General features: G+C 34.1%; 4 protein-coding genes across 8 annotated transcripts; 3 read left to right on the top strand and 1 right to left on the bottom strand.

Moving 5' to 3' along the window:
- Positions 1-733: 733 nt before the first annotated feature.
- Positions 734-11,198, bottom strand: LOC144851152 (uncharacterized protein F13E9.13, mitochondrial-like). Its single transcript, XM_078708711.1, has 6 exons — positions 11,106-11,198; positions 3,578-3,660; positions 3,287-3,473; positions 2,716-2,866; positions 2,409-2,536; positions 734-2,089 (listed from the first exon to the last, which is right to left on the bottom strand). The coding sequence occupies exons 1-6, from the start codon at positions 11,185-11,187 to the stop codon at positions 1,875-1,877; spliced, it is 846 nt and encodes a 281-aa protein (XP_078564837.1). The 5' UTR covers positions 11,188-11,198; the 3' UTR covers positions 734-1,874.
- A 141-nt stretch (positions 11,199-11,339) lies between these two features.
- On the top strand, positions 11,340-12,437 carry LOC144851155 (DNA replication complex GINS protein PSF3-like). Its single transcript, XM_078708713.1, has 2 exons — positions 11,340-11,831; positions 12,028-12,437. Exons 1-2 carry the CDS (start codon positions 11,433-11,435, stop codon positions 12,262-12,264), a joined length of 636 nt encoding a protein of 211 aa, XP_078564839.1. The 5' UTR covers positions 11,340-11,432; the 3' UTR covers positions 12,265-12,437.
- Positions 12,438-12,938: 501 nt separating this feature from the next.
- Positions 12,939-23,100, top strand: LOC144851139 (uncharacterized). 5 transcript variants are annotated; one of them, XM_078708692.1, is made up of 12 exons: positions 12,971-12,996; positions 13,112-13,371; positions 18,959-19,040; positions 19,267-19,388; positions 19,657-19,845; positions 20,147-20,225; positions 20,387-20,435; positions 20,732-20,824; positions 20,984-21,120; positions 21,203-21,351; positions 21,539-22,351; positions 22,495-23,100. In XM_078708692.1, exons 2-12 carry the CDS (start codon positions 13,129-13,131, stop codon positions 22,567-22,569), a joined length of 2,031 nt encoding a protein of 676 aa, XP_078564818.1. In that variant the 5' UTR covers positions 12,971-12,996; positions 13,112-13,128; the 3' UTR covers positions 22,570-23,100. The 5 variants fall into 5 exon arrangements, with proteins under 5 accessions (XP_078564819.1, XP_078564820.1, XP_078564818.1 ...); XM_078708691.1 differs by having other exon boundaries at positions 12,974-13,371; positions 22,495-22,581; positions 22,894-23,100; XM_078708690.1 differs by having other exon boundaries at positions 12,974-13,371.
- Positions 23,101-23,385: 285 nt separating this feature from the next.
- LOC144851150 (ADP,ATP carrier protein-like) lies at positions 23,386-25,427 on the top strand. Its single transcript, XM_078708709.1, has 2 exons — positions 23,386-23,563; positions 23,931-25,427. The coding sequence occupies exons 1-2, from the start codon at positions 23,441-23,443 to the stop codon at positions 24,702-24,704; spliced, it is 897 nt and encodes a 298-aa protein (XP_078564835.1). The 5' UTR covers positions 23,386-23,440; the 3' UTR covers positions 24,705-25,427.
- The last annotated feature ends 183 nt before the right edge of the window (positions 25,428-25,610 follow it).

Here is a 25,610-nt window from a genome sequence, read left to right as displayed (position 1 = left end):
GACGTGGGTCACATTATGACATCATTGCTAGCCACTGCAATCTATGACATCATTCATATTGACTGCAAGGTGGGGTGCTATCAGTGTATTTGATTGATGTATTAACTGAATAAATAGAACTTTACAATCACAAAGTTGTTGGTAAAATGAGTAAAAATTTAGATATAAAATGTATGTAGAATTTTACATAAATGAATATTATATTACCTGAATAAACAAAACTTTACAGAAATGAATATAGGTTCCTCATTTTATTAACCTAATTCAAGGTCCAATTGACAGATAAAGATTACTTAATCCAAGTTCATCTTTTAAGTATACTTAATGGTTTCATCTTCATCGATAACTTCTCTCCGCGATGGAGACAAGATTTCCTGACTTTTTCAGTGTAGAACTTTAAGGAAGCAAGCAAAAAAACACAAATCAAGATCAAGATAAGCCTAGATAAACAAAGCAACATACATTGTGAAATTCCAGTTGTTGTTCCAGGAATTTGAAAATGGATGGGGGTGGTATTTTAAATGAAGTGTACTATTATTTACATTATACTCTTCAAAATGACAATAATAGTGTCTATTTTCATAATAGAGTATTCATAATAAATAGAGTATTCGGTCTAATTAAAATGGCTATAAAAATAAGCCTTGATTATTTGCATCTATCAAGTATCAGTTATAAACTATTTGAAGGAATTAATTATACTATGCAAACTGCCTGGCTTTATTAGCATTACGGCGAAAACATCATTTTTAGAAATAGTCTTTCATGTTTTCCAAGTTGAAAACATTAATTGCTTGTACGTACATCCATCAAATATATTTTATCCGCTAAACTGGGTAAGTATGCCGTTTCCGTGATGAAGATCTAAAAATAGAGTTTAGGATTAGCATGACCTGACGTAGGCCTAGTACTTAGATAATCTTCCTGTTTACATGGAAAATGATACACTGGAAAATGAATCTAGGTCATCCTATGTTGCATAAATTGTATATATTTATTTATTTTCACCAATTTTACACATAGTCGAATTTCTCTACTTTGAATTCTAAATTAATTATTCATGTGATGATGATTATCATTTATAAAATGAAATTTCCCCAATTATAAAAATGCAGTTAAATATGTTATTGCACTATTACATTATAGTATGTTATAAGAGGATATTGAATGGCACAATGGAATAGTCTGTTTACTACAAAATACTCATTTAGTATACAAATTCATTAAACTTTTATCTAACTATTCAAATGCACATTTTGAATTAAAATGAAATAGACAATAAAATCATCTATTTCAACAAATTATATTACAATTTCTTACAATTTGATAACATTACAATACTAGTACAATAATATATTTTTAGTACATGGAATTTGTCAGACAAATAAACTTTTATGATAAATAAGTACAATATATATGTGGCAGTATAGACTAGTAGAAGACAAAAATGGCATCTTTATAATACTGTATATTAAATAGAAATACTGTATCTGTACTTCCACATAAGCACAATTTCTTCCTGAATATGCATACATTTTCAGTCACTAAAGTGATTCGTCAAGGATCTTTCTTAAGGTAAAGTCAGACAGCGTTGTATCATGAGGCCTGACAAGTCGTCTCGTCTGGAGAAACATGTTTAAAGTTCTCGCGACAACCTAAAAACTATGCATGACGCTATTGCAAAATGACTTATCTCATCAGAATTCAACTCAGACAGCGCCAACACGTTTTTTTTAGCCTCAAATTACGATGCTGTCGGAGTTGGCCTTTAATAAGCCATTTAGAATGTAGATACTAAAATATCAGTATCAGTAACACTGCTAACTGGGCTCTCTGACTCATGTCAGTCCATCCTAGATTAAAAAACCGCTTCTTCAAGATTCTGAACTTGATAATTTCTTACTTTCTAACATCCGAGCCTTGTTCATGAACCGCTGGACGCGATTGAAATCAACTTCTTCAAACCACTTCCCTTCCATTTTAAATGAAGATCCAACTATGATGCCATTGGCACATGAATATTCATGAAGGTTGTCCTCGGTAACACCAGAGCCAATCAAAACAGGTATATCAACAACATTTTGTACAGCTAAAGATGGGATGAGAAAAACAATTAAGACAAAATCTGGTACTTTACACTCCTACACCTACTGTCTGCCCATCAAAATCTGGTAAATCACACCTTAAGAAATGACTCATCCATATAACTATTTGATGCTTTATTTTATTCTTTTATTTTCTTTCTTTTCTTTAACCAAAATTGTAAACATAAATAAAACATATATCAAGGGAAGGGTTAAAAAATGGACACAACTAATCTAGTATAGCCCTAAACATCGAAGAATAAATAGTTAAATAAATGAATAAGGGCAACCTTTCTAAACTTAATATACATTCTATTGACATACCTTTTAGTTCTTCAACACTTGCTGGATCTCCAGTAGCTCCACCTGTGATGACAACTCCATCACTGAGAAAGAATTCCGCAGCTTTGGCTGTATCAGTGATTTCAACATCACAAGTTAAAGCATGAGAACTGCAGATTTAAAAACACAAATGATTTGAAAGTTGAAATATTTGAATATCTTAATACTTAATTTTTTAAAAACCTATTTAAAAACACAATGGAAGAAAAGTCAGAATATATCAAGTGATACAGAAATGTACTGTACAATTATATACGGTATATGGAAAGACATGTAAAATGATAACTACCTATGTTTTTTCTTGATATCAGTAAATATTTGTATATTTTCAGCTCCAATCTGTTTTCTATATCGTAGAAGTTCGCCAGCACAAGCATTCATCATCCCTTCATCAGCTATGTGAGCAAATACAAACCCCTCGGCTCGTATAAAATCAAGACCTATAAAATAATAGTTAAACAATTTATAAGTTAGTATACAAGCATAAACTCTAGTTTTTCCCAAGCATTGTACACTGCAGTTTATTAACAAAGGTTTTCTGATTTAATTTTTAAAAATTACTTTTATTTCATACGCATCAAGCACCGATTAACTCGCCAATTACAGGATGGATAAACTATTTAATAATTTATTGTGCTTATGAACCAAGTCTCATTTGAGCCTTATGGAGTTGAAAGAGTGGTGAGTTACAACCCTTGCACCAGGACAGGATTGAACCCAGGACACTGAGATTGGAAGGCAAGTACGTTAACCCCCAAGCTACAGCTCCACCACTTTTTTCAGAGTTTATATAAACTTAATACATTTTTACTATAAGTTTTTACTATACATAAATACAAAATTACAATTTTTATTTTTACCTGTTGCTAATGCTATTGCTAAAGCTTGCTTGTTTGCTCCTGATAAAACCTGTATTCCTATAGGAATATCTGGACAATCCTTGCGGATCTGATAACATGTTGTCGTCATCGATGCCGTTATTTCATGGCTCACTTCATTGGAATGCATGTAAGGAAGGTCATGCATATTCTCAATTAGGATGCCATCCTGAAACAAATTATTTTTTCCAATATAATAATTTCATTTTTATATAAAAAATTATTGGGTAATAACGTTATTGTATTTAAATATTCATATAAAAAAGTACCCACAATTCCCAGTTTCTTGTAGCCTTCTGCTTCAGTACAAGCAATTTCAGTAATGTCTTCTACTTTTAGGCGATTTCTCGGAGTTCCTACAGATCACAAAACAAAGAAAAAAACACACATACATAATTATAACTGAAATAGAATGGTGGGTGCTTACTCAATTTAAAATTATTCAACCGCTGCGCGGCGGTAAAGTCTTATTCCCAGTTAGGTGCAAAAGTACAATAGCAATCAATAGCCATCACAAAAATGTGATTACCCTCTAGGCCTAGAAGTCAGATCTGTCCAACTTCTTATCTGTCTCCTCTTCAACGAATCCAAAATTCCGCCGCAAGACTTATCACTGGCACTAAACGACATGAACATATTTCTCCCGTTTTTCGTGACTTACACTGGTTGCCTGTAGTTCAGCGCATTCGTTTTAAAATCCTGTTGCTGACATATAAGGCCATCAACGGATGTGCTCCAGCCTACATATGTGACATCATTACTCCGTCAACCAACTCTTCGCTTCGTTCATCCTGCAGACTTCTTCTAAAACCTGGACCCCGTTCCAGAACTCGGTTTTACGGTGATCGTGCTTTCGCTGTCGCAGCCCCAAAACTCTGGAACACTCTACCCCTCGAAATACGCTCATCAAAATCTGTTATCACATTTAAAACTAAACTCAAAACTCATCTCTTCAGAGAAGCATAATCACACGCTACTACTTGCACAGATCTTGGAAACACAGCGCTTTGAAACCTTTGTCTCTTGCGCTTTATAAATGTTATTAGGTGATCATTTAGAATAAAATGATCACCTATTGTTATTGTATAAAATCTTTATTATTATTTTTTTTTTTATTGGTTTTCCGCAACGAAGTTGCAGGAAAACCTCTTGTGATTGTACGAAATCATCATCATCATCATCATCTTTTTTTTCATCTTCTTTCTTTCTGTATGATTTTTGTGTAACGCTTTTCTCTAAAACTTGCAAACATAACATTTTTTTAACTATGTTGACATTTTGACATTTATGTAACGTCGTCAAGCGAAGCTTTTCATGATGCTTACAATTGCGCAACGTGACGTACGCGCGATTTAACGATTTTCTCGTATTTAACATAGCTCGACAACCAAATAACATTTCAACTTGAAACTTTGCAAAAGTTTAATTTATATTATGCGCTAACTTTCTGTGGAAAAAAAATTGCGTGTTTTACACAAAGTTACGCGCGCACGCGCATTTAAAATTTCAAAATGCGCAAAATTAATTTATAATCAACTTTCTACGCGTTTCATGTCGTTTTAAGCATGTCAAAAATTCCCACGCGTGCGCACATTTTTACGTGTGCGGTGCGCACGTAGCATTGAAAACGTATTTTTTTCGCGTGATTTATGTTTTTCCAGCCTTTTCTAGTAATTTTACCAAATTTTAAACAATTTCGACTTAAAGATACGTCATACGAGCACGTCGAATTGGACAATTTGCGCGCGTTTTTTATGAAAAGGTTAAAAAATTCGTTTAAAATATGCCTTTTTTTAAACAGTCGTAATTTCTAAACTAGACGGTCAACTTTTTGTGGATGACATTTTCTGGAAGTTAATGAGTTGTAGATATCGTATCAGGTATTAATATGGCTAACCGGACATTGTGACGTCATCGTATGGCCACGCTAATATAAAATTTAGGATTTTTGTATCTTTCGTCATAGCTTACCACATTGAATAGAGCGCATCTCCACTTATCCGTTTTCCATTTTCACCCAAATTTTGATATTGTCTAGGTCAATCAACTGTCTTTCGCATGAATTATAAATATTTTAATTTTTTTGACGTCATCATTCCTAAAAATTTAAATTACGTGTGGCATTAATTTCATCTTTACAGTAAATTTTAATCTGTTATAGCTCGTAAGAATAAAATTTGATAATCACGATTAAAACGTTTTCTGGAAGCTATTGGATTGTAGATACGAAACTATGTGAAAATTTTGCCAATCGGATGTTGTGACGTCATCATATGGCCAGTTAAATGAAAAAAGTCGTATTTTCATCTTTTGCGTCATAATTCATTGCATTTAAAAGAGCGCGCATCAATATTTCACGTATTCAAATTTCTTTTGCACGTTAATATGTTGTTGCTGAGATAATATCCTTCCGAAATTGCTATCTTTGTATTTCATTTTGATGCCGTCGCCATGTTAAAAATTGCAATAAATAGCGGGTCCCGTAATTTCACCTATTCTACACTGTATGTGATATAGATACAGATTATACTGTGTATACTATATATGAATCAAAATAATAGAATTCAGCAATAAAAACATATCATATTCTTCAGTTCAGGTCATAATGCCAACGTGAACACTTCCTTTTGTCCTCAACCTATCCCCTTAATGTTCGGTACGGTAAGGTACGTCGTTACACGTTCATGTTGCACCACTTGCGCGGCGGAAAACCAAACTCGTCAAAGTGACGAGTTACATGTCTAGTTGGTTTTCCGCAACGAAGTTGCAGGAAAACCTCTTGTGATTGTACGAAATCATCATCATCATCTTTTTTTTCATCTTCTTTCTTTCTGTATGATTTTTGTGTAACGCTTTTCTCTAAAACTTGCAAACATAACATTTTTTTAACTATGTTGACATTTTGACATTTATGTAACGTCGTCAAGCGAAGCTTTTCATGATGCTTACAATTGCGCAACGTGACGTACGCGCGATTTAACGATTTTCTCGTATTTAACATAGCTCGACAACCAAACAACATTTCAACTTGAAACTTTGCAAAAGTTTAATTTATATCATGCGCTAACTTTCTGTGGAAAAAAAATTGCGTGTTTTACACAAAGTTACGCGCGCACGCGCATTTAAAATTTCAAAATGCGCAAAATTCATTTATAATCAATTTTCTACGCGTTTCATGTCGTTTTAAGCATGTCAAAAATTCCCACGCGTGCGCACAATTTTACGTGTGCGGTGCGCACGTAGCATTGAAAACGTATTTTTTTCGCGTGATTTATGTTTTTCCAGCCTTTTCTAGTAATTTTACCAAATTTTAAACAATTTCGACTTAAAGATACGTCATACGAGCACGTCGAATTGGACAATTTGCGCGCGTTTTTTATGAAAAGGTTAAAAAATTCGTTTAAAATATGCATTTTTTTAAACAATCGTAATTTCTAAACTAGACGGTCAACTTTTTGTGGATGACATTTTCTGGAAGTTAATGAGTTGTAGATATCGGATCATGTATTAATATGGCTAACCGGACATTGTGACGTCATCGTATGGCCACGCTAATATAAAATTTAGGATTTTTGTATCTTTCGTCATAGCTCATCACATTTAACAGAGCGCATCTCCACTTATCCGTTTTCCATTTTCACCCAAATTTTGATATTGTCTATGTCAATCAACTGTCTTTCGCATGAATTAGAAATATTTTAATTTTTTTGACGTCATCATTCCTAAAAATTTAAATTACGTGTGGCATTAATTTCATCTTTACAGTAAATTTTAATCTGTTATAGCTCGTAAGAATAAAATTTGATAATCACGATTAAAACGTTTTATGGAAGCTATTGGATTGTAGATACGAAATCATGTGAAAATTTTGCCAATCGGATGTTGTGACGTCATCATATGGCCAGTTAAATGAAAAAAGTCGTATTTTCATCTTTTGCGTCATAATTCATTACATTTAAAAGAGCGCGCATCAATATTTCACGTATTCAAATTTCTTCTAGACGTTAATATGTTGTTGCTGAGATAATTTCCTTCCGAAATTGCTACCTTTGCATTTCATTTTAAAACCGTCAACATGTTAAAATTTGCAATAAATAGCGGGTCCCGTAATTTCACCTATTCTACACTGTGTGATATGGATACAGATTATACTGTGTATACTATATGAATCGAAATAATAGAATTTAGCAATAACAACATATCATATTCTTCAGTTCAGGTCATAATGCCAACGTGAACACTTCCTTTTGTCCTCAACCTATCCCTTAATGTTAAAAGGTACGTCGTTACACGTTCATGTTGCACCACTTGCGCGGCGGAAAACCAAACTCGTCAAAGTGACGAGTTACATGTCTAGTTATTTTTTTTCTTTTTATTGTTTCTGTACACTATTTTGTGTAACAATTATCTCAAAAAGTTTAATGTCAATGATTACAAAAATTTCAGAATATCTTTCAAATAATACAACTTAATCCTAATAAGCTTTCCAGCGTGATCACTCATCCGTGACGACATTTATACGCCATTTTGCGAAATCACATTATCAATCATATCTCCATAATTCATTATCACATATTAATGAAATTCACTACACGTAAACTTCAGATCAAGGGTAAAAATATTAGCAAAAAAAAACGCACGCGCACGTAGGTTCATGCGCATGATATCGCGCGTTAAAAATTTGAAACGCTCAAAATTAAGTTTTTATCAATTTAGAGCATGAATTAGGCCATTTGCGTGTTTCAAAAAATTACTGCGCAAAAATGCGTTTTTGCGCGCGAGATACTTAAAAAGCGTAAAAAATATGAATTTTTTTTACAAATCTCATTCTACTCACCATCCTTAGTACATTCACCAAATTTGAGTCAGTTCCGACTTAAAATAACGCTATACGAGCACGTTAAAAATGACAAAATGCGCACATTAATTTTACAAAAGTTCTGAAAATGGTGAAAAATAGGTCTTTTTTAAAATGAAAATAATTCTTCAGAATGCAAGATGACCCCCGATTTTTTTAACTTATTCTGGAAGCCATTGAGTTGTAGATATGAATTCATGTACACATTTTACGTACAAAATGTTTTGACGTCATCAAATGGCCACTTGAATTTAAAAATTAGGATTTGTTATCTTTTTGTGTAGATTATCACATTCAACAGAGCGCATCTTGGTTATGTGTGCTCGAATTTCGCACAACTTTCAGTATGTGCTTGCTTAATTAATTATCTTTATCATGAGTTGACACTATCTTCATTTTAATGACGTCATCACGCGTAAAAACTTGAATAACGTAGGCCGTGTAATTTCACCTTCGCAGTAAATTTGAATATCTTACAGCTCTTCAGAATTGAAGGTTACCTTGATGATTATAATTTATTATGAAAGCTGATGAAATGTAGATATTAATTCATATAAAAATTAAGCCTATCGGATGTTGTGACGTTAACATATGGCCAGTTGAAGTGAAAAAGTAGTTTTTTCATATTTTTCGTCAAAGTTATACACAATTCAAAGAGCGCGCACAGCGCTTCTACGTGCCAAATTTTTTTCCAAATCTTATATTTTTTTGCTCAATTAATTATCTTTCGAAATTGTCATCTTAAAGTTTAGTTTGATAACGTCATCATGCCAAAAAATTAGAACATGTGTGTCCCGTAATTTCACCTATGCTACACTGTATATAGATATACAGTATATACTGTACATATTGTATATGGCATATAGGCACAACTCAGCACTATAAGCATATAATAGGATGGCATACATCAACATTTTCCGATCGTATGTTAACGTACGTGCATGTTTAAAAAAAATTAATTTCAGTAAAATGATAAAAATGATCACCTATAATTCGTCAAAGTGACGAATTAAATTCTAGTTTATTATTATTATTATTATTATTATTATCTGCACTGCCTATCACAGGCGAATGACCTCCCCTTCTTTTCACGTCGTACGCCCATATGCCATGCCGGGTGCAGGTCAAGTCGGCCCCAAACCGTCTCGGCCAAAGTCAAGTCGGCCCCACGTCAAGTCGGCCCCAAGTCAACTCGGCCTCAAGTCAACTCGGCCTCAAGTCAACTCGGCCTCACGTCAACTCGGCCAAAAACTAATCGGTCAACTCGGCCCCATTAAAGTATGGAACGCAAAAAGTGCTTAATATTATTATGATTATTACTATCCACGCTTTAAAAAAATGAAGAAATAAGAAAAATACTCACATAAAAAAAATAATCTCATTACCGATATGAATAGAAGTACCCGCGTGTTACAAAAACATGTGCAGGTACCGCATTTTAGTAAATCGAAGACGTTGGCCTACGTTCCACCTTTTGGCCATAGAAAAAATGATCGTACATCGTTTTGGCGTGCCTCGTTTTTGTCCATGATTTGCGTTTTGGGAATCCCCCGGTCAGCGAAAACATGTAGCAGTTGTAGATATCGAAATAGCTACCAAAGGCGCAGGGAGGCGCAGCTACGAATTGGTTTCAGATGTTGTCGCCTAATCAAATGGATATGCATACACTGAAAAAAATCTACGTGTGATTCAACCATGGAGTTAACATTAATATTTTATACCTCAATGATTCAACCAAACAATCTTACTACACCTAATAATTCATGTCCTCGCATATCGGACATTGAATTTTGACGCACAGACGAACATACGCGCCGACGTACGTGCATCATCATTATTGGGCCTACAATGTGTTCCTATTTATTATCCAAATGTTCATTTTAATCATTAGTAATAGTATGATTGCTTATCATTCTTATTTTTGTTGCTAAATGTATCATTGTCTAAATAATATATTCATTAAAAGTCAGAATTATTCATAGGTTAAAGACCCCTTCCCTGCAATTTTGGACGTTTTTTGGAAAATAATACATATATATCACTTTAAAAACATTAAACCATGTCATTCCTTGTCTTAAATGTACGTTTTATGGTAAATTATGATAAAAAGTGAGAAACAATGCACTACCTAAGTAGCTCGCGGCGATCGACCTCTCGTGGACGGTCTTAGGCCTAGCCTAGCTAGGCTTAGTTTTGTAGGCCTAGCTGGTAAACATCGGTAACGTACGAACATCGTACGCTAGCTATATACCTAGCCTGACGTTGTATAGTTGCTGCATTAATTGTCTTTCTATTTTTGCCAGACTCCGTTGATACAAGTTGGGGAAAACCCGGTATTTTCACTGAAAGGTTAGGAGTCTTCCATTTGTTTTTGCCTCACGATTGATCGAAAAGTGGGCGAATTACAGGTGAAAAACAAAAATATCAATCCGCGCGCAATGCATTTTGGGATTTATAGCGGGCCGCTATAATTATTAGAATCGACTTATTTTTCACATTTTTAACCGTTTAAAGACGAAAAAAATTATCGCAATAGGACCATATAGTATTATTTTTACATTAAATATAGTTTGTGATGTTAAATTAGATCTAAAAAACGTAGGGAAGGGGGCTTTAAAAAATGTGAAGAAATATCAATCCCTTCCTTTGCACTTTTTGCGTTCCATACTTTAATGGGGCCGAGTTGACCGATTATATTTTGGCCGAGTTGACGTGAGGCCGAGTTGACTTGAGGCCGAGTTGACTTGGGGCCGAGTTGACTTGGGGCCGACTTGACTTGGGGCCGACTTGACTTTGGCCGAGACGGTTTAGGGCCGACTTGGATCGAAATCGCCATGCCATATAGGCTAGGGCTAGAAATTAAAACCAATATTTATTATTTAAATTACAGCATATTTTAATAAAAAATGTACAGTTCATTATTTTAATTATTAATAAACTAACCCGGTAGAGATTTCAAATGTATCATTCCAATTATTGCAGTATTACCCTTTTTGAAAAGTCGTGTAAATTTCTGCAGAGCCATGTTTAATTTTTTGTTTTGCTCCTTTGACATTGACTACACGTACGCGTTATTACGGTTCAGCACGATTATCTTTTATACGTTTCAGGGTTTAATTCGTATTTTACTTTAAACTTTGATCTCGCGCGAAAAATTGATTTTCAGGAAGTAAACAAACCAGTGCAGCGTTTGGAATCTTCGTCTATGAAACAAATTAGAAGAAGTAAATTTGGGTATTGTATGTAGCTTTTTTTGTAAAATTGAGGACGATGAATATTCAAAAGAGATACATGAAACATGGCAGCCATACTGAAAATTATTTCAACATACATGATATTTTAGCAAGTCATGAAAAAATTCCTTGTGTATATGAAGTCCCGATTTTGAGGCTTGGATTCTTGGATGCCAGCACAGATAGTCCTGATATCCCACCAAATACGAAAATGGAGCTGCCTTACTGGCTAGCCTCAAGCCTTCAAACTAGAAAGAAGAAAATTGTCAGTATTGAGCTTCCGAAGCAGTATCGTGAAGGACATCGAGACATATTACGGGCAGACGCTAATGTGGTTGACTTGCATAAAATGGGACCGTATTATTATGCATTTGGAAGTAAACTGATGAATTTTGATCATGTTGAAGTTGATGATATTGGTAAAAGCCTAATACATGTATGTAGAATCTGTCATTGCTGTTTAATCTACTAATGAATAAAAAAAAATAATTTGACAGCTTGCCCTGGTACAACTACAAGCCAGGTGCAACTTTTAGTTATTTAAATTTTATATTACTGTATGTAATTAGTTCCATGTTACATAAATTTTACTTATCAATAACATTTTTTCCTTTTTTTCTTTTTAATTTCAGACTTTTTCAGCTCGTTTCCGAAAAATAATGGATTCATCTCTCAATTGTTACAAGGGCGATACAACAAAATTAAGAAGTAAATTAGATAACAATGAGAGAATGCTGTTCACTGCTGGACAACTAAGTTTACATGATTACCAGAACTGGGAACAACGCAGCACCGACAAGATACAAGCTTCGGAGATGGTTACTAACCATCGCAAGAGAAAGCGTGCTGTTATGGAGCAAGATAACTGAATGGTCTGATTGCACACTCTTTCCAACAGTGCTTGAGATAATACTTTGCCTGGGGGAACTTTATTATTAAAATATGTTGCAGCAGAAAGAAAAAAGCACTTTTTTCATTTCTTTTTTTTCCATAATATACAAAATAAAAGAACTAGATCAAAACTTTGAGATTAAAATGATATAGTGTAACATGAAAGAATTGTCGTATTTGATTGGGAACTTTCGTTGTCAACAGAAAGATTCGTTGAGTACTTATTGTATTCGAATTGTAAATTTCTGCTTAACAGAAAGTCATTCGAATAGAAAACGTTGACAACGAAAGCTTTTTAGTTAAGAACAATCTCAACGCTCAAAATACTCCGTTAAAAGGTACTCAACGGAAAAACTACTCAACGGTCCACTCGAATACGACAATTGCCTTTATAGAAGGCCACACCAAGACCGACCAACATATTATAAAATTAGTAATTAGAAATTAGTAATATTGTAAATTAGTATTATTATTTGAGATAGAATGCCCAATTAAATAGATGTCAAAAATGTAAATTAAAATTTATATGTCTTATATTTTTGTATTTATTTTTCAAATCCTTCCTTTCAATTCTATTTTTGTCCTCCTGTTACTGTACAAAATTAGCAAATCATTTTTGTGTTAAAACCATAAAACTGTAATAGCGCCCTCTGGTGAAGTAAGCGCCGTTTTTATAACAAGATGGCTGCTTCCTTGCTTGTGAAAACATGGTTATGAAAAGTGGATTGTATTTGTTCAATATTAATGTATTTTTTAGAATTTTATATTTATAAAACCTGTAATAAGATTCTAGATTTGATTTATTGTCTTTTCAAACGTGTATAGCAACGTTAACTAACTGTATGAAGGCATTAAGTGTAGGCCTCACCAATTTGTCTGCACTGCAAGTTATTAAAAAATCTAAGCTCGACAAACGCCTCGCACCACTACTAGCTATTGGCGTGATTGACAGTATTATTCGGCCTAACAGTAACACTAAACTTTTATCAAGCGGCTCTAGCATGTCGACTGCTGAGGAGTGTGAAGATACATTGGAAATGAGTTCACCAGATACTACTAGTAAAGTAGGAAAGAAATCTAAAAAGGTTTGTTTTAATAATAATATTTTTTTAAAGACTATTTATTTTTGTTTTGTTTATTTATAATTAAATAATTAATTAACATTTGTTTTTATTGTTTAATTCTGCTGACCCCTTACAATTGATTGATGCCAGCCTATTAATAGTAATAATAATAGTAACTATACATGGTATAGTACTGTATTTATTAGTAGGCCATTGTTCCCAATTCAATCAATAATGCATATAATAATTATTTTATACAGAGACTTGACTTGAGCTGAGTTTTCTTTTTCTTTATTTCATCATTTTTACCAAATAAAAGTCTGCTCTAGAGCTAGGTGAGGGCTCTTTGTCTTCAGCTTAAAATATAAAAAAAAAAAAACTTTTAAATAATACAATAGTATTACTGTAAATTCTCGCATTAAGTCGTACGCACGAATGTATTGATTTTTATTTTTTTAATCGGTGGAATCGCTACGCAGACGAAGTTAATATGACAATTTTCGATATTTCCACTTTTGTGGATTGATATAAAAGAGAGAAGTACTGTACAGGTAGCTGCTACCCTGAATGTTCAACATCCAATCAACATACTACTACAGCGTCAATCTATAATTATTATGCACAGTACTTGACATTATTCTGTACAGTATATTCAAATATTTTTTCATTTATACGGTACTTCAAAAAATGCGAGAATTTATGGTATGTGAGTATATTTTGATTTCTATTAATTTTAATGTACTATAGTATATAAACAGCAGTATCTAAACCTTAGTTTCCTGTACATGATTTGTGTAGTCACTTTTGATTGGCTGACCAATCATGCTTAGGCTGATACAGTGATACCCTGAGTTACTTTTCTAGCAAGGTTTTTCTTAAGTTGATTTTTTCAAACTTGGTTACTGTATAGTAATGATCCAGTCTAGGTATAAATACTGTAGATAACATGTACAGTAAAAACTTTTTTTTTCTCTATATAGAAGGAAAAGAGATCAGAAGCCTGTAATTGTGGTGTGTGCAACGAGATATGTGAAAATGAAGCAATCTTATGCGATACATGTCACAATTTTTACCACAGCAAGTGTGAAAATATAACGCCAAGTTTAAAATTACAGTTGAGTTATTTGATGCAAGATTTTGTTTGCAGCAATTGTTGCCAAAAGGATAACTATGACTTTGAAGCTGCCATCTCTCGACTTTCCCAGTCTGCGGTGATCGGACAGTTAGATTCTGGTGTACAAATGGAAAAAATTCTATTGAGAGACAAACCAGAATTTAATGTACAACACACCTTGCAGAAAGGTAAATATGTAATCGATAGAATTGCACGAAGCATTCTAAAAAAATACGCTAAACATATAACAGCCTTTCCTGTGGCTATTGAACGAGATGGAAACTGTTTGTTTAGTGCCTTATCAGTGGCTGTACATGGTAATGCCACAAAAGCCGCAGAATTACGCACGCGGACAGCTATAGAAATGGTGTCGCATCGTAAGTTTTATCAGAGTGTGCACGTTAGATCGGGAATACTACTTGTCTCTCCCGACTTAGAAGAAGCATGTTTAGACTGTGCGCAAAACGGCTGTTACTCCTCGGCTTGGACAATCCATGCTGCATCTTCTGTCCTAGGCCGCCCGATAAGGTCCATCTATCCACCCGTGAATGGTCTTCACGATCGATGCTATGAGATAATGGATCGTACATTTGCTCCACGAATCTTGATAGACAGTAGCGATGTAACGATTATGTGGAGCGGTGAGAATCCTTCTGGTAGAAAGGCTTGGATTCCTAATCATTTTGTTCCGTTGCTGCGGTTAGAGAAAGATGATCCCATTGTTGAAAACACTGATCTTCAATATACTGCTGTAAGTTTCAATGAAATTGTCCCCAGAAAAATGAAACATGATAAATTATTAATATCAAACAAAATAGAAATAATAAATAAATTTGAAAGCACTTCACATAAAAATAAAAGTAATCCATGAAATAAATAATATAAAAATAGCAATTAAAAATAGACATTTAAACCCATAATTCCCTTTTAAAATATACAAATAATATTAATTTTTCATCAAGTTCCCTCTCATTAATAATGGAATATTCCTAGAAAAATCTGATTATAAGTTTCCTAGACAATAAAATATAATATAGAATTGTATTTTTTACATACTGTGATTGAGCATGGACCCTATTGACCGTATACATTTTATCCTCAGTCAGAGCACTCTTGGGTGGTATGTGTACTTTAAAGTAAGTAATTGTAAGTTAATGGATAAAAAAAATAATTGTTTCAATAGGTATATACAATGGTGAATAATGAAGTAGTGGTATCAACAGACAACAGTGGCATTTCATTGGAACTTGATCCTGCTATACTATATGGTAAGGATATTGTTAACACTTAGTGTTTTCTAAATGAGTGGTCAACGACTGTAATTCACTACCTAAACTATATTAGTTCAACCCAAGTCAATAAATTTATTCAAGAAATATGGTGTGACATCAAAAGAACTTGAAAAATGAGCTCCTTAGTCCTCTGGTTATAAGAATAAAGCTCTGTCTACACTATCATTTACAAAAAAAGGGTGCTCTCTGTCTACACTATCATTTACAAAAAAATGTATGATGCCATTGTGCCCAAATTTTGTAGTGACATTCCCAAATATGGTAGTGCTATGACATGTCCATATATGGGCACATCACATTTTTGTTGTCGCATAAAGTTTGATAGTGTAGACAGAGCTTTAGATTTCTCTAGAGTTTACTCTATTTTGACTAGATTTTAATTCTGTATTGAATATAAAAGTGCATTCTGTATTGAAGACACCAAGCTTGATGATGTACAAGATACTTTACCCTCATATCTCTTCCTTTGGATGACACATGAAGCTGTTGATCTCATAGAATTGTAATGATCGATTTAATTAACTTTGACTCAAGAAGATAAACCTTTTTTTTTTTACAGAAGAGCTACCTGTGGTAGGGACGCCCATTGATGCTTGTCCAAGTGACAATCCACTGAGGAGTCCAGAACGCTTCTTGACACCAAACGAAATTTTCAAAATCATGCTCTCTGAAAAACCAACTAGTACCTCCATTCCTAACGGTATCAAACATAACGTTTACTTTCTTCTTGACAACAGCGTAAATATTTCCCGTTGGGCAAACGGTCAGCGATCGCAGTACAAAGACGATTGCAACTGGTCCACTAAAACGTCTTCTAACCGTCACTACTACGTATTGGTAGATGATCATTTGAGCTATGTAGATAAAAAGGACGGCTTATTCTGTAAAGACGTTAATCATAAGCGTATACCTATTGAACCGCAACCCGAAGAAGACAGTATTATTTTGTTCAGGCGCTACTATGCTACGCACAAAGATTTGTTGTCTTTCAAAAAGAAAATTTCTGTCGTGCTTGACTGCCCTTCTCGTTTAGACCACCTTAAATCACTTTCAGTAATAGAGTATGTAGGTCCGTGGCCAACAAACTACCCAGCAAACTACCCAACAATGACAAGTTCCCCGAAAAAACGGAAGATAATAAAAAAGCCAAATGAAACGTTTGATGAACAAGCAAATGCTGTTCAAATGATCCAATGAATATGGTAATTAGTATGTTCATCTAAAAAGAACTGGACAGCCTTTGCTCCATTTTCCAGGAAGTTGTCTTTACATATTAATGTATTATACAGATTTTAAGTTTAGTACTGTGAACCATGGGACTGCTCATCCAAATTTGAAGTTAACTTAAGTTTTTATTTTGAACCTGGTATAGAAATATGTTGGGTTTTTATTTTTAAAAATCAGTTTTTATGAAATTAAAGCGATAACCAGTTTGTATCTAATTTTAGAGATAACCATTTTTCAACATTTTTTTTATGCAATATTTCACTTAGAAGCTCCTCACAGCTTTAGTCTCGAGCCTTTGCAACATATAACAAATATGATCTTAGCACCAGATAAACCAGTTTAATTAAAGAGATTAACCAGTTTTTATGAAATTAAAGGGATAACCAGCTTTTATGAAATTGATAAAGGAATCTTTCTCAAGTGATTAGTTCAACTTGTTTCAAACTGTATATAATCCATATTGCCATTTATCTAGTAACTTAAAAAAGACCGATTCCCTACAATTGTTTATGTTTTGTAAAAATAATGCATAGATATATTACTTTAAAAACATTAAACCAGGTCATTCCTTGTCTTAGATGTACGTTTATGGTAATTTGTGATAAAAAGAGAGAAACAATGCACTACCTAAGTAGCTCGTGGTGAATGTCGTCTCGTGGACGGTCTTTAGGCTTAGTTTTGTAGGCCTAGCTGGTAAACAACAGTAACATACGAACATTGTACACTAGCTATAGGTCTAGCCTGACGTTGTCTAGTTGATGCATTAATTGTCTTTCTTTTTTTACCAGAATCTGTAATACAAATTGGGAAAGTTTTGATTCTTCCATTTATTTGTCCTTCACGATCGATCAAAAGATCACAGAAGAAAAACAAAAATATCAATCCGCTCGCAATGGGATTATAGTCGGCCGCTAAAATTATTAGAATCAACTTATATTTAACTGTTAAGGTTATCGCAATAGGACCATAGAGTATTTATTTATTATTACATTAAATGTAGTTTGTGACCTTAAATTAGATCTAAAAAACATAGGGAATGGGACTCTAAAGGAAAAATTCTTATCTAAGTGAATACAATTAAGGGAAATACTTAAATATTTATTGAGTTAAGTGAAATACTTAATATTTTAGGGAAATATCACACTTAAGTGTGATTGGTGAATACGGTCGCTGGTATCTAATGTAAATGTTGCTGCATTGATACAGAAACATCGTTTAAGCTTGGTTCCCACTAGGATGCAACGCAAGGACAAAAGCACCCATTAGGCTGCAACACAAGGATGTAAGCGCAAGTAATTTGACCAATCGCAAGTGATGGGTCATTCAAACTGTTGCTTGTCATTGGTCAACTTGCTTGCATTGCATCCTACCAATTTCATTATTTTGTGGACTTTTTGATGTACTGTATAAAAAAATGTCCAGTATGTGAATAATATTTTAGTAAAGTTAATACTGTACAATTCAGTTATTTTGTAATTATTCAAGATATGTATGGTTAAATAAATGGTTCCTTTTAAGGAAAAGATTTATTAAAGGTAACATGTATTTTGTATAGTTTATTTTTCACAGTATAACGGCATAACAGCCATAAATGCTCACTGGTTAAATCCAGAGGCCTCTGAGCTTACGGGGACCTCTGAACAGACATTAAAATGTGTTGAAAAAGGCTATAAAAAGCCCAATGCCTCCACGTTGGAGGGCTACTTGGTGTCCCTAAACCAGCCTTAGGCCCCCACGTTACAGCTATGAGCGCTCACTGGCTAAACCCAGGGGCCCCAGAGCTCAATCAGTCCAATGCAACTACCCAGCGTTGTAGGGTCCCTAAACAAGGGTCTTTGCCCTATGAGTTACGCCACGGATCTGCGTTACGACACTGAACAAAAAAAGTAGATTATATTGTGATGTTTATTATTGTAGCATTTGTCACAATTTCACTTTCTGGATTCTTGTTTCACAAAGTTGCTTGTCATTTTAGGCAAACAAGATTAGACCAATAAAAATTGAGAAATTCAGGAATGACTCGAGATTTGATGAAACAAGCTATTACTTCAAAGATGGTAAGGATAGTTATATTAAAATTTTTCTTCTTTACCTAAATAATAATACAGTAATAAATTCATGTATACGTTTTAGTAAATCATATGGCAGTGACATATCCAGGAATTGGATAAAAATAGGTGGTGATAAAACATAGAATTTAGTGCCAAAAGTAATCAATATGTCCCAACATTGGTCCTCATCAAATGCCACACAAACCCTGAATGATATAAAATTATATTACAGGTCTACGATATGTTAAACCATACAGCTTTGTTTTTCAATGTCATATCAAAGGAAGATGGTTTGGAAAGAAAATTATTGATGTCTGCAAAAAAGAGTTCCGGGCTGAAGCACCAGATTTCTACGTAAGAAGAGTTATTCTTTATTTCTTTTTTCCATTATTTTTTACCTTGGGATTTTCGTCTTCACATTCTGCATTGATTGTATTAAGTGTGAAATTTGAGCTATGTTTTTAAGTTCAATTTCTGTAGTTTTGTAGTTTGTACAGAAATGTTGTATACCAAGGCTTGGAATGACCCTTTACAAATGTACACATTAAGGAGTGATGATGTGGCTTTTTTCTTTTATGCTTTCTTTCTAATCAAAGTCTAATTTGTTTACATTTTTGTATAGGAAAAATCAATAGCTGTCGGCCTTTTAAAAATCAATGGAAAACGTGTCAAACATGGCAGGACTTTATGGAATAATGAACTTCTAACTTCACGTGTCCACCGCCATGAGCCTCCAGTGTCTGGTGAACCAATCAGAATCATTCACAGTGATGATGATGTAGTGGTTGTAGATAAGCCAGCATCCATTCCTGTAAGTAGAAACATGTTATTAGTAGCTTACACTTTGTGTTTCTCAGTGTTGAAATCAAAGTCTAATATAATGATACAGTACCAAACTTTTAAAACTTTACTTTTAAACAAGTGTATTAGAGCTCTGTCTACACTATCAAACTTTATGTGAAAAGAAAAAAATGATGTGCCCATATTTGGACATGATGTCATATCACTACCATATTTAAGCATACCACTACCATATTTTGGCACATCACACTTTTTTGCTTAAGACTGCCTTCCTTGTATCATAAGATTTTGTATTCTTTGTTTATCTTTAGGTTCATCCCTGTGGAAAGTATAGGCACAATACACTAGTCTTTATCCTTGGCAAGGAATATGGCTTCACAGGCCTACACAGTAAGTACACATTGTAAGAGCTAGTTTACATGCTTGCTTGGTAATCATAAAGTCTCCGTTTCTTTCCTTATTATATGACAGATGTATGTATGAATGATCATTCTTTATGCAATTAAATGTAGTTTCTTATTTTTTAAATTGAACTTTATTTCTGTCTTTAGCTATTCACCGGCTTGATAGACTAACATCCGGTTTGCTGATTTTTGCAAGGTGAGTGATCATTGCGTTGACAAAAAGGGTACTTCAATGGTCTTGGTATCTACACCTCTATATTATACTAATATCTCTAAAGTAGTGAGTATTGTAAAAGTAGTCTTCCATCTGTCAAGTCAATAAGTAATTGCACTATTCGAAAGACCTGCCAGTTGCAAGGGTGGATCAAGAGGTTATCCGCTTTTGACAGCTAAAATTAAATGGGTTGTGACTGTACTGTATTTGCATTTCCTAAGTTGATTCATTATTGCTTTATACATTGGGGTTTTAATCCTCTTTTCCCCCTTTTTTAGAACAGCAGAGGTGTCAAAGAAATTGGACGCCTATGTGCGAGATAGAGAAGTAGAAAAAACATACTTATGCAAGGTTAAAGGTCAATTTCCAAGGTAATGTATGTAATAATGCATTAAGTATTTTTAGTAAAAAGCAGAGGCCTAGTTTTATTTTTTATACATTTTAGACACCCCTATTCAGGGACACTTTATAGGGTCCTGAAGGTGTCCTCTTAATAGAAGTTCTACTAAAACTGTAATTGTGTATTTCAGTGATCCTATCATTTGTGAAGAACCAATACAAATCGTTTCACACAAGATTGGTGTATGTCGAGTTAGTCCACAGGGGAAAACATGTAAGACGACGTTCCAAAGTCTAAGTTATGATGGCAAGACGAGCATTGTACAATGTAAGAATTGGAAATTATTATATTTGATATGCAATACACTCTTGTATAATAAATTGAACTAATTGTTGGAATTTGTTTACAGGTGTACCACATACAGGTAGGATGCATCAAATCCGAGTCCATCTACAGTATTTAGGATTCCCTATCACTAACGACCCTCTATACAACAACCCTGTATGGGGTACAGAAATTGGCAAACACGACTCGGCCACACGTATTACAGATGAAGAGGTGACTCCTTTTATTTTATCCAACAGATTTGTACTTCCAAACTTAGGGTTGAAATTTAAATTTACGGATGTTCAGTAAATTATTTGTTAACATACAGTATAGCCTCTTTAAGGGAGACCTCTAAGACCGAAAGGTGTTTCTCCCAAAGCACTACTATAATTGAATTGTATATAATCCTTTATTTTAGTTGATTCAGAGGCTTTTGGTACAACGGGATGAGGAACTGTTAGAAAGATTAGTAGAGGATAATCGTCAATCTTCCCTTGATCCAGACGGAAAAGATAATATAAAAAGTTTGCGAAAGAGAACAGATGAAACTGAAAGAGATGAGAGTAGTGAAACCTTACCAAAGAAGTTTAAATCTCATGAAAGTTTTCAGGACAACAAAGAAAGTGATAATATGGAGATTAAAAAGATTAATGAGATTAAAGAGATTAATTCTGATGAAACAGATTATTTAACAAACTCAAATTTGTCAAATATAGAAACAACTAAAATTAAGGTTGATAATTCTGAAATAATTGATTTTAATAAAATTCAATGTTATCAGGAGATTAAGGGGATTGAAGGCTCAGAAAGGATTAAAGGTTCAGAAGGGATTAATTGTAAAGCTGAATCCTCTATGGATATCCCAGAAACATCCACATCTTCCTTTAATCTTGCACAGCAGATCAAGTGTGATGAGGTTATTAAGGAAGCAGAATGTGGGGATACTACAAGTGGGATTAACATGATTAGCACAACATCTGAAGAGATTATCTCTGAAAGTAAATCTACAAGAGATACTGCATCTACAGTTGATGGATCAGATTGTGTTTCAGATGAAGCTGATGGATGTGATGCTTTTTTACCGCCAGAGGTTGCAATGTTGAGAGATGGGGAAACGGAGGAGGATAGATTGAACCGGATTGTTATCACGCTTTGTAGAGATTGTAAGGTGAAATACAGAGATCCTATAGATAGTGAGTTGAGAATATATCTACATGCCCTAAGATACAAGGTAAGATCATATTATCTACTTAGCAATATTCCACATATTGTATGGGTCGAACCTCTTGTTACGAGAGTGTTTCTCCGTTTTAAAGGAGAGTATCTAATAAATATTATTATAGTGGTGTTAATGATTTTTTATTATTTTTGCAGGGACCAGATTTCGATTACAGTACAGAAGTTCCAAGTTGGGCACAAGAACATCTTGATAGATGTCAAAAGAAATGAAACTACTCGAATGTAGGCAATCAAATCATTAAATTCAAAGTAGAAAACGTATTCCTTTTTCATTAAAAAAATATTCGTAAATATGTAAATCTTGAAGCAACCAAATCATAGAAAGTTGTGTATCCCGTATTTTGAGAGGCAGGGCATAGGATCAGAATTTGTTTCACTATAAAACAAGTAATATTTCTTACAAAAAACGCCGCTCATCACACGATCCCTACCGTCTCTACATGCATCTCAATATCTATCAGCCAATTTTTGCTGATCAGTGACACGTCTCTAAGTTCCTCAAACATCCGTGCCTTTCCCGCATTTTTGTTTCAGATTCGCTTCGGCAACTTTCTACTATTTTATCTTTAATGAAGATAAATAAATACAATTGGATTAATCGTAAGGATTCGGTAGCGATATCAACACAAGTACTCTAGGGCCTACTACTACAGTATTATCTCAATGGCCTCAGTTTAGATACAAAGATGTAAGCAGCTCACAAACAAGATTAATGTGCATAATAAAAACGAGCTATTTATAGTTTATTGACTTGGCTTTATGTGTTTAGCAATCACCCGTCGTTATCACAAATTCTTTTATTTAATAAAGAAACATTGCTAATGTACCGCGTGTGATTAGCGTGTAACCTTCGGGCGACATGCGGGGCTCTTTTTTTATAACATACAACAATGGTAAAAAGTTGGCAATCCAAGCTTCTTTCCTCGGAAAATACAGTATACCTACTATTACGGTTGTTATGAGTAATACTGCTAAAAGTGGACTTTGTCCTTTACTAGTTGCGCAATAGTAACCTATTGTGAAATGTATATATTAGTGTATCACCGGGTGCAGTAAGAACCATTCCAGTCGAACTTCCAAGATGTCGAAAACCGGTCAAGATCAAGCAGTTTCTTTTGCTAAAGATTTAGCGGCAGGAGGAATTGCTGCCGCTATATCAAAGACAATGGTAGCACCCATTGAGAGAGTCAAGCTTCTTCTACAGGTAATTGCATTATGATATGACCTGAATTGTCGCGTATAGGTATATGAATTGACAGTTTATTTATCGAACTATTACAGTGTAGGTATATACTACGTTAGTAAATTAGTGAATCAAAAATTGGAAAAGTTTAATGAATTCTGGGGACTACAAAATGTGTGTTAACTTGTATATCATATCAGACAATTATTATTAAAGTTAATATATCTATGAGCTTCCTTTCCAAGAGATGTGTCGAACCTTCCATCGCCGCGGCGGTGAAAAGTTGGCCGATTCTACTACTACATCAATCTGCTAAAAAAAAACTATTATATACTATTGTAGTATACAAAAACGTTCATGTTTTATCATTTATGTTACTTGTTTTTAGCTTCAAGCGGCCTCAAAGCAAATTGCTGCTGACCAGCAATACAAAGGTATCGTCGATTGTTTTTCACGTGTTACTAAAGAGCAAGGCTTTTTCTCATTATGGAGAGGTAACCTGACAAACGTCATTAGATACTTTCCAACACAAGCTCTCAATTTCGCCTTCAAAGACAAATACAAGCAGATCTTCCTTGGAGGTGTTGATAAGAATAAGCAATTCTTTAAGTTTTTCTTGGGTAACTTGGCCTCCGGTGGAGCAGCCGGTGGTACGTCTTTAGTTTTTGTATACCCATTGGACTTTGCTCGTACTCGATTGGCAACCGATGTTGGAAAAGGGTCTGCCCGTCAATTCACCGGATTGGGAAACTGCCTTGCTTCAATTTACAGATCCGATGGATATTTGGGTCTTTACAGAGGCTTCTTTACGTCTTTACAAGGCATCATTATCTACCGTGCAGCTTTTTTTGGATTGTATGATACGGCTAAAGGAGCTATTCCGTACAAGGTCAACATCTTTTACTCATGGGTCATCGCTCAATCTGTTGCCACGGCTTCAGGAATCATCTCGTATCCATTTGATACCGTCAGACGTCGTATGATGATGCAGTCTGGTCGCAAAGATAAAATGTACAAGAATACAATGGATTGCTGGAAGAAGATTGCTCAACAAGAAGGTGGCAAAGCTTTCTTTAAAGGTGCTTTTACTAACCTGATGCGCAGTACTGGAGGTGCGATTGTATTGGTACTTTACGATGAAATCAAAGCTCTTATTGTTTAGGGCAACACCGTAAACTCTCGGACAAGTCTTTTATGTTTGTTTGTTTGTTTATGTTGAATTTGAATATTATATATTCGTTATAATTGACATGATATCATGCTGCGATAGTGTTTTACTTTAAAATGTATGTACACATGACATAGTGACTTAACCCGGATGTAAACAAGAAGAGTGGGGGAGATGCATGATTAACGAAAAGATCAATGCCTTGTTGCTGAGGTGCGAACATTTAAAGAGTTTTACTTCTGTCGGTTGCCAGAAAATGAGATCTTACTTATTAAAAACCGTTTGAATAAACAAAAAGAGGGGGAAGAGTGTTTTCCTCACCTTAAACTATGAGTTAGCACAAAAGGAACCCGAATTTGTGCTATAGGCCTAGAACCGTATGCCTATTACTATTGAATAAATGTTTAGGCCTAGGCCTACTGTTGAATAACAGCATGTGTAAATAAAAATGAATGTTTCATATTATTCATTTGAATGCTCGTCTGTCTTATTTTATAGAACCGTCAATAAAAAATATTCTTACCATTTAACCCATTATCATTAATTATGTTAATTTTAGTTTATTGTAATCATTTTCTTTATTTGTAAACAAATCACGGGTTGAACCTTGTATTCTCAGACCATAAGGCACTTCATATTTATGTAATGAATATAAACAAAACAGAGATAGGCCTAATATGATAATAAATAACCATAAAGTTATTAAAGATCCAACTATAAAAGCTGCTCAAAATCAAGATAAATATGCATAAAATAATAAATAAGTAATTTGTGTATTGAATAACTTCTGTCAACCGGATTTTAGCCAGTAGGCCTACTGTGTTAGTTCAAGTTAGACTACATCAAAAGTACTGGTTAAAAAGCTCTTTTACTATTGTCGTGAAATAAAAAAAAAAACCA

The sequence above is a fragment of the Antedon bifida genome, chromosome 8 (genome assembly GCF_963402885.1).
Source record: "Antedon bifida chromosome 8, ecAntBifi1.1, whole genome shotgun sequence".
NCBI classification, from domain to species: Eukaryota; Metazoa; Echinodermata; class Crinoidea; order Comatulida; family Antedonidae; genus Antedon; species Antedon bifida.
Note: the sequence above shows the minus strand (reverse complement) of the source record. Positions and strands in the feature narration are given on the sequence as shown.

Coding starts and splice junctions, on each gene's coding strand:
- LOC144851150 (XM_078708709.1), top strand. CDS start 23,441: ATGTCGAAAACCGGTCAAGATCAAGCAGTTTCTTTTGCTAAAGATTTA. Junction 23,564..23,930: donor GAGTCAAGCTTCTTCTACAG/GTAATTGCATTA, acceptor ACTTGTTTTTAG/CTTCAAGCGGCCTCAAAGCA.
- LOC144851139 (XM_078708692.1), top strand. CDS start 13,129: ATGAAGGCATTAAGTGTAGGCCTCACCAATTTGTCTGCACTGCAAGTT. Junction 19,041..19,266: donor AAGCTATTACTTCAAAGATG/GTAAGGATAGTT, acceptor ATTATATTACAG/GTCTACGATATGTTAAACCA. Junction 20,825..20,983: donor GTTAAAGGTCAATTTCCAAG/GTAATGTATGTA, acceptor TGTGTATTTCAG/TGATCCTATCATTTGTGAAG.
- LOC144851155 (XM_078708713.1), top strand. CDS start 11,433: ATGAATATTCAAAAGAGATACATGAAACATGGCAGCCATACTGAAAAT. Junction 11,832..12,027: donor TTGGTAAAAGCCTAATACAT/GTATGTAGAATC, acceptor TTTTAATTTCAG/ACTTTTTCAGCTCGTTTCCG.
- LOC144851152 (XM_078708711.1), bottom strand. CDS start 11,187: ATGGCTCTGCAGAAATTTACACGACTTTTCAAAAAGGGTAATACTGCA. Junction 3,474..3,577: donor GCTACAAGAAACTGGGAATT/GTGGGTACTTTT, acceptor AATTTGTTTCAG/GATGGCATCCTAATTGAGAA. Junction 2,090..2,408: donor AAGTGTTGAAGAACTAAAAG/GTATGTCAATAG, acceptor TCCCATCTTTAG/CTGTACAAAATGTTGTTGAT.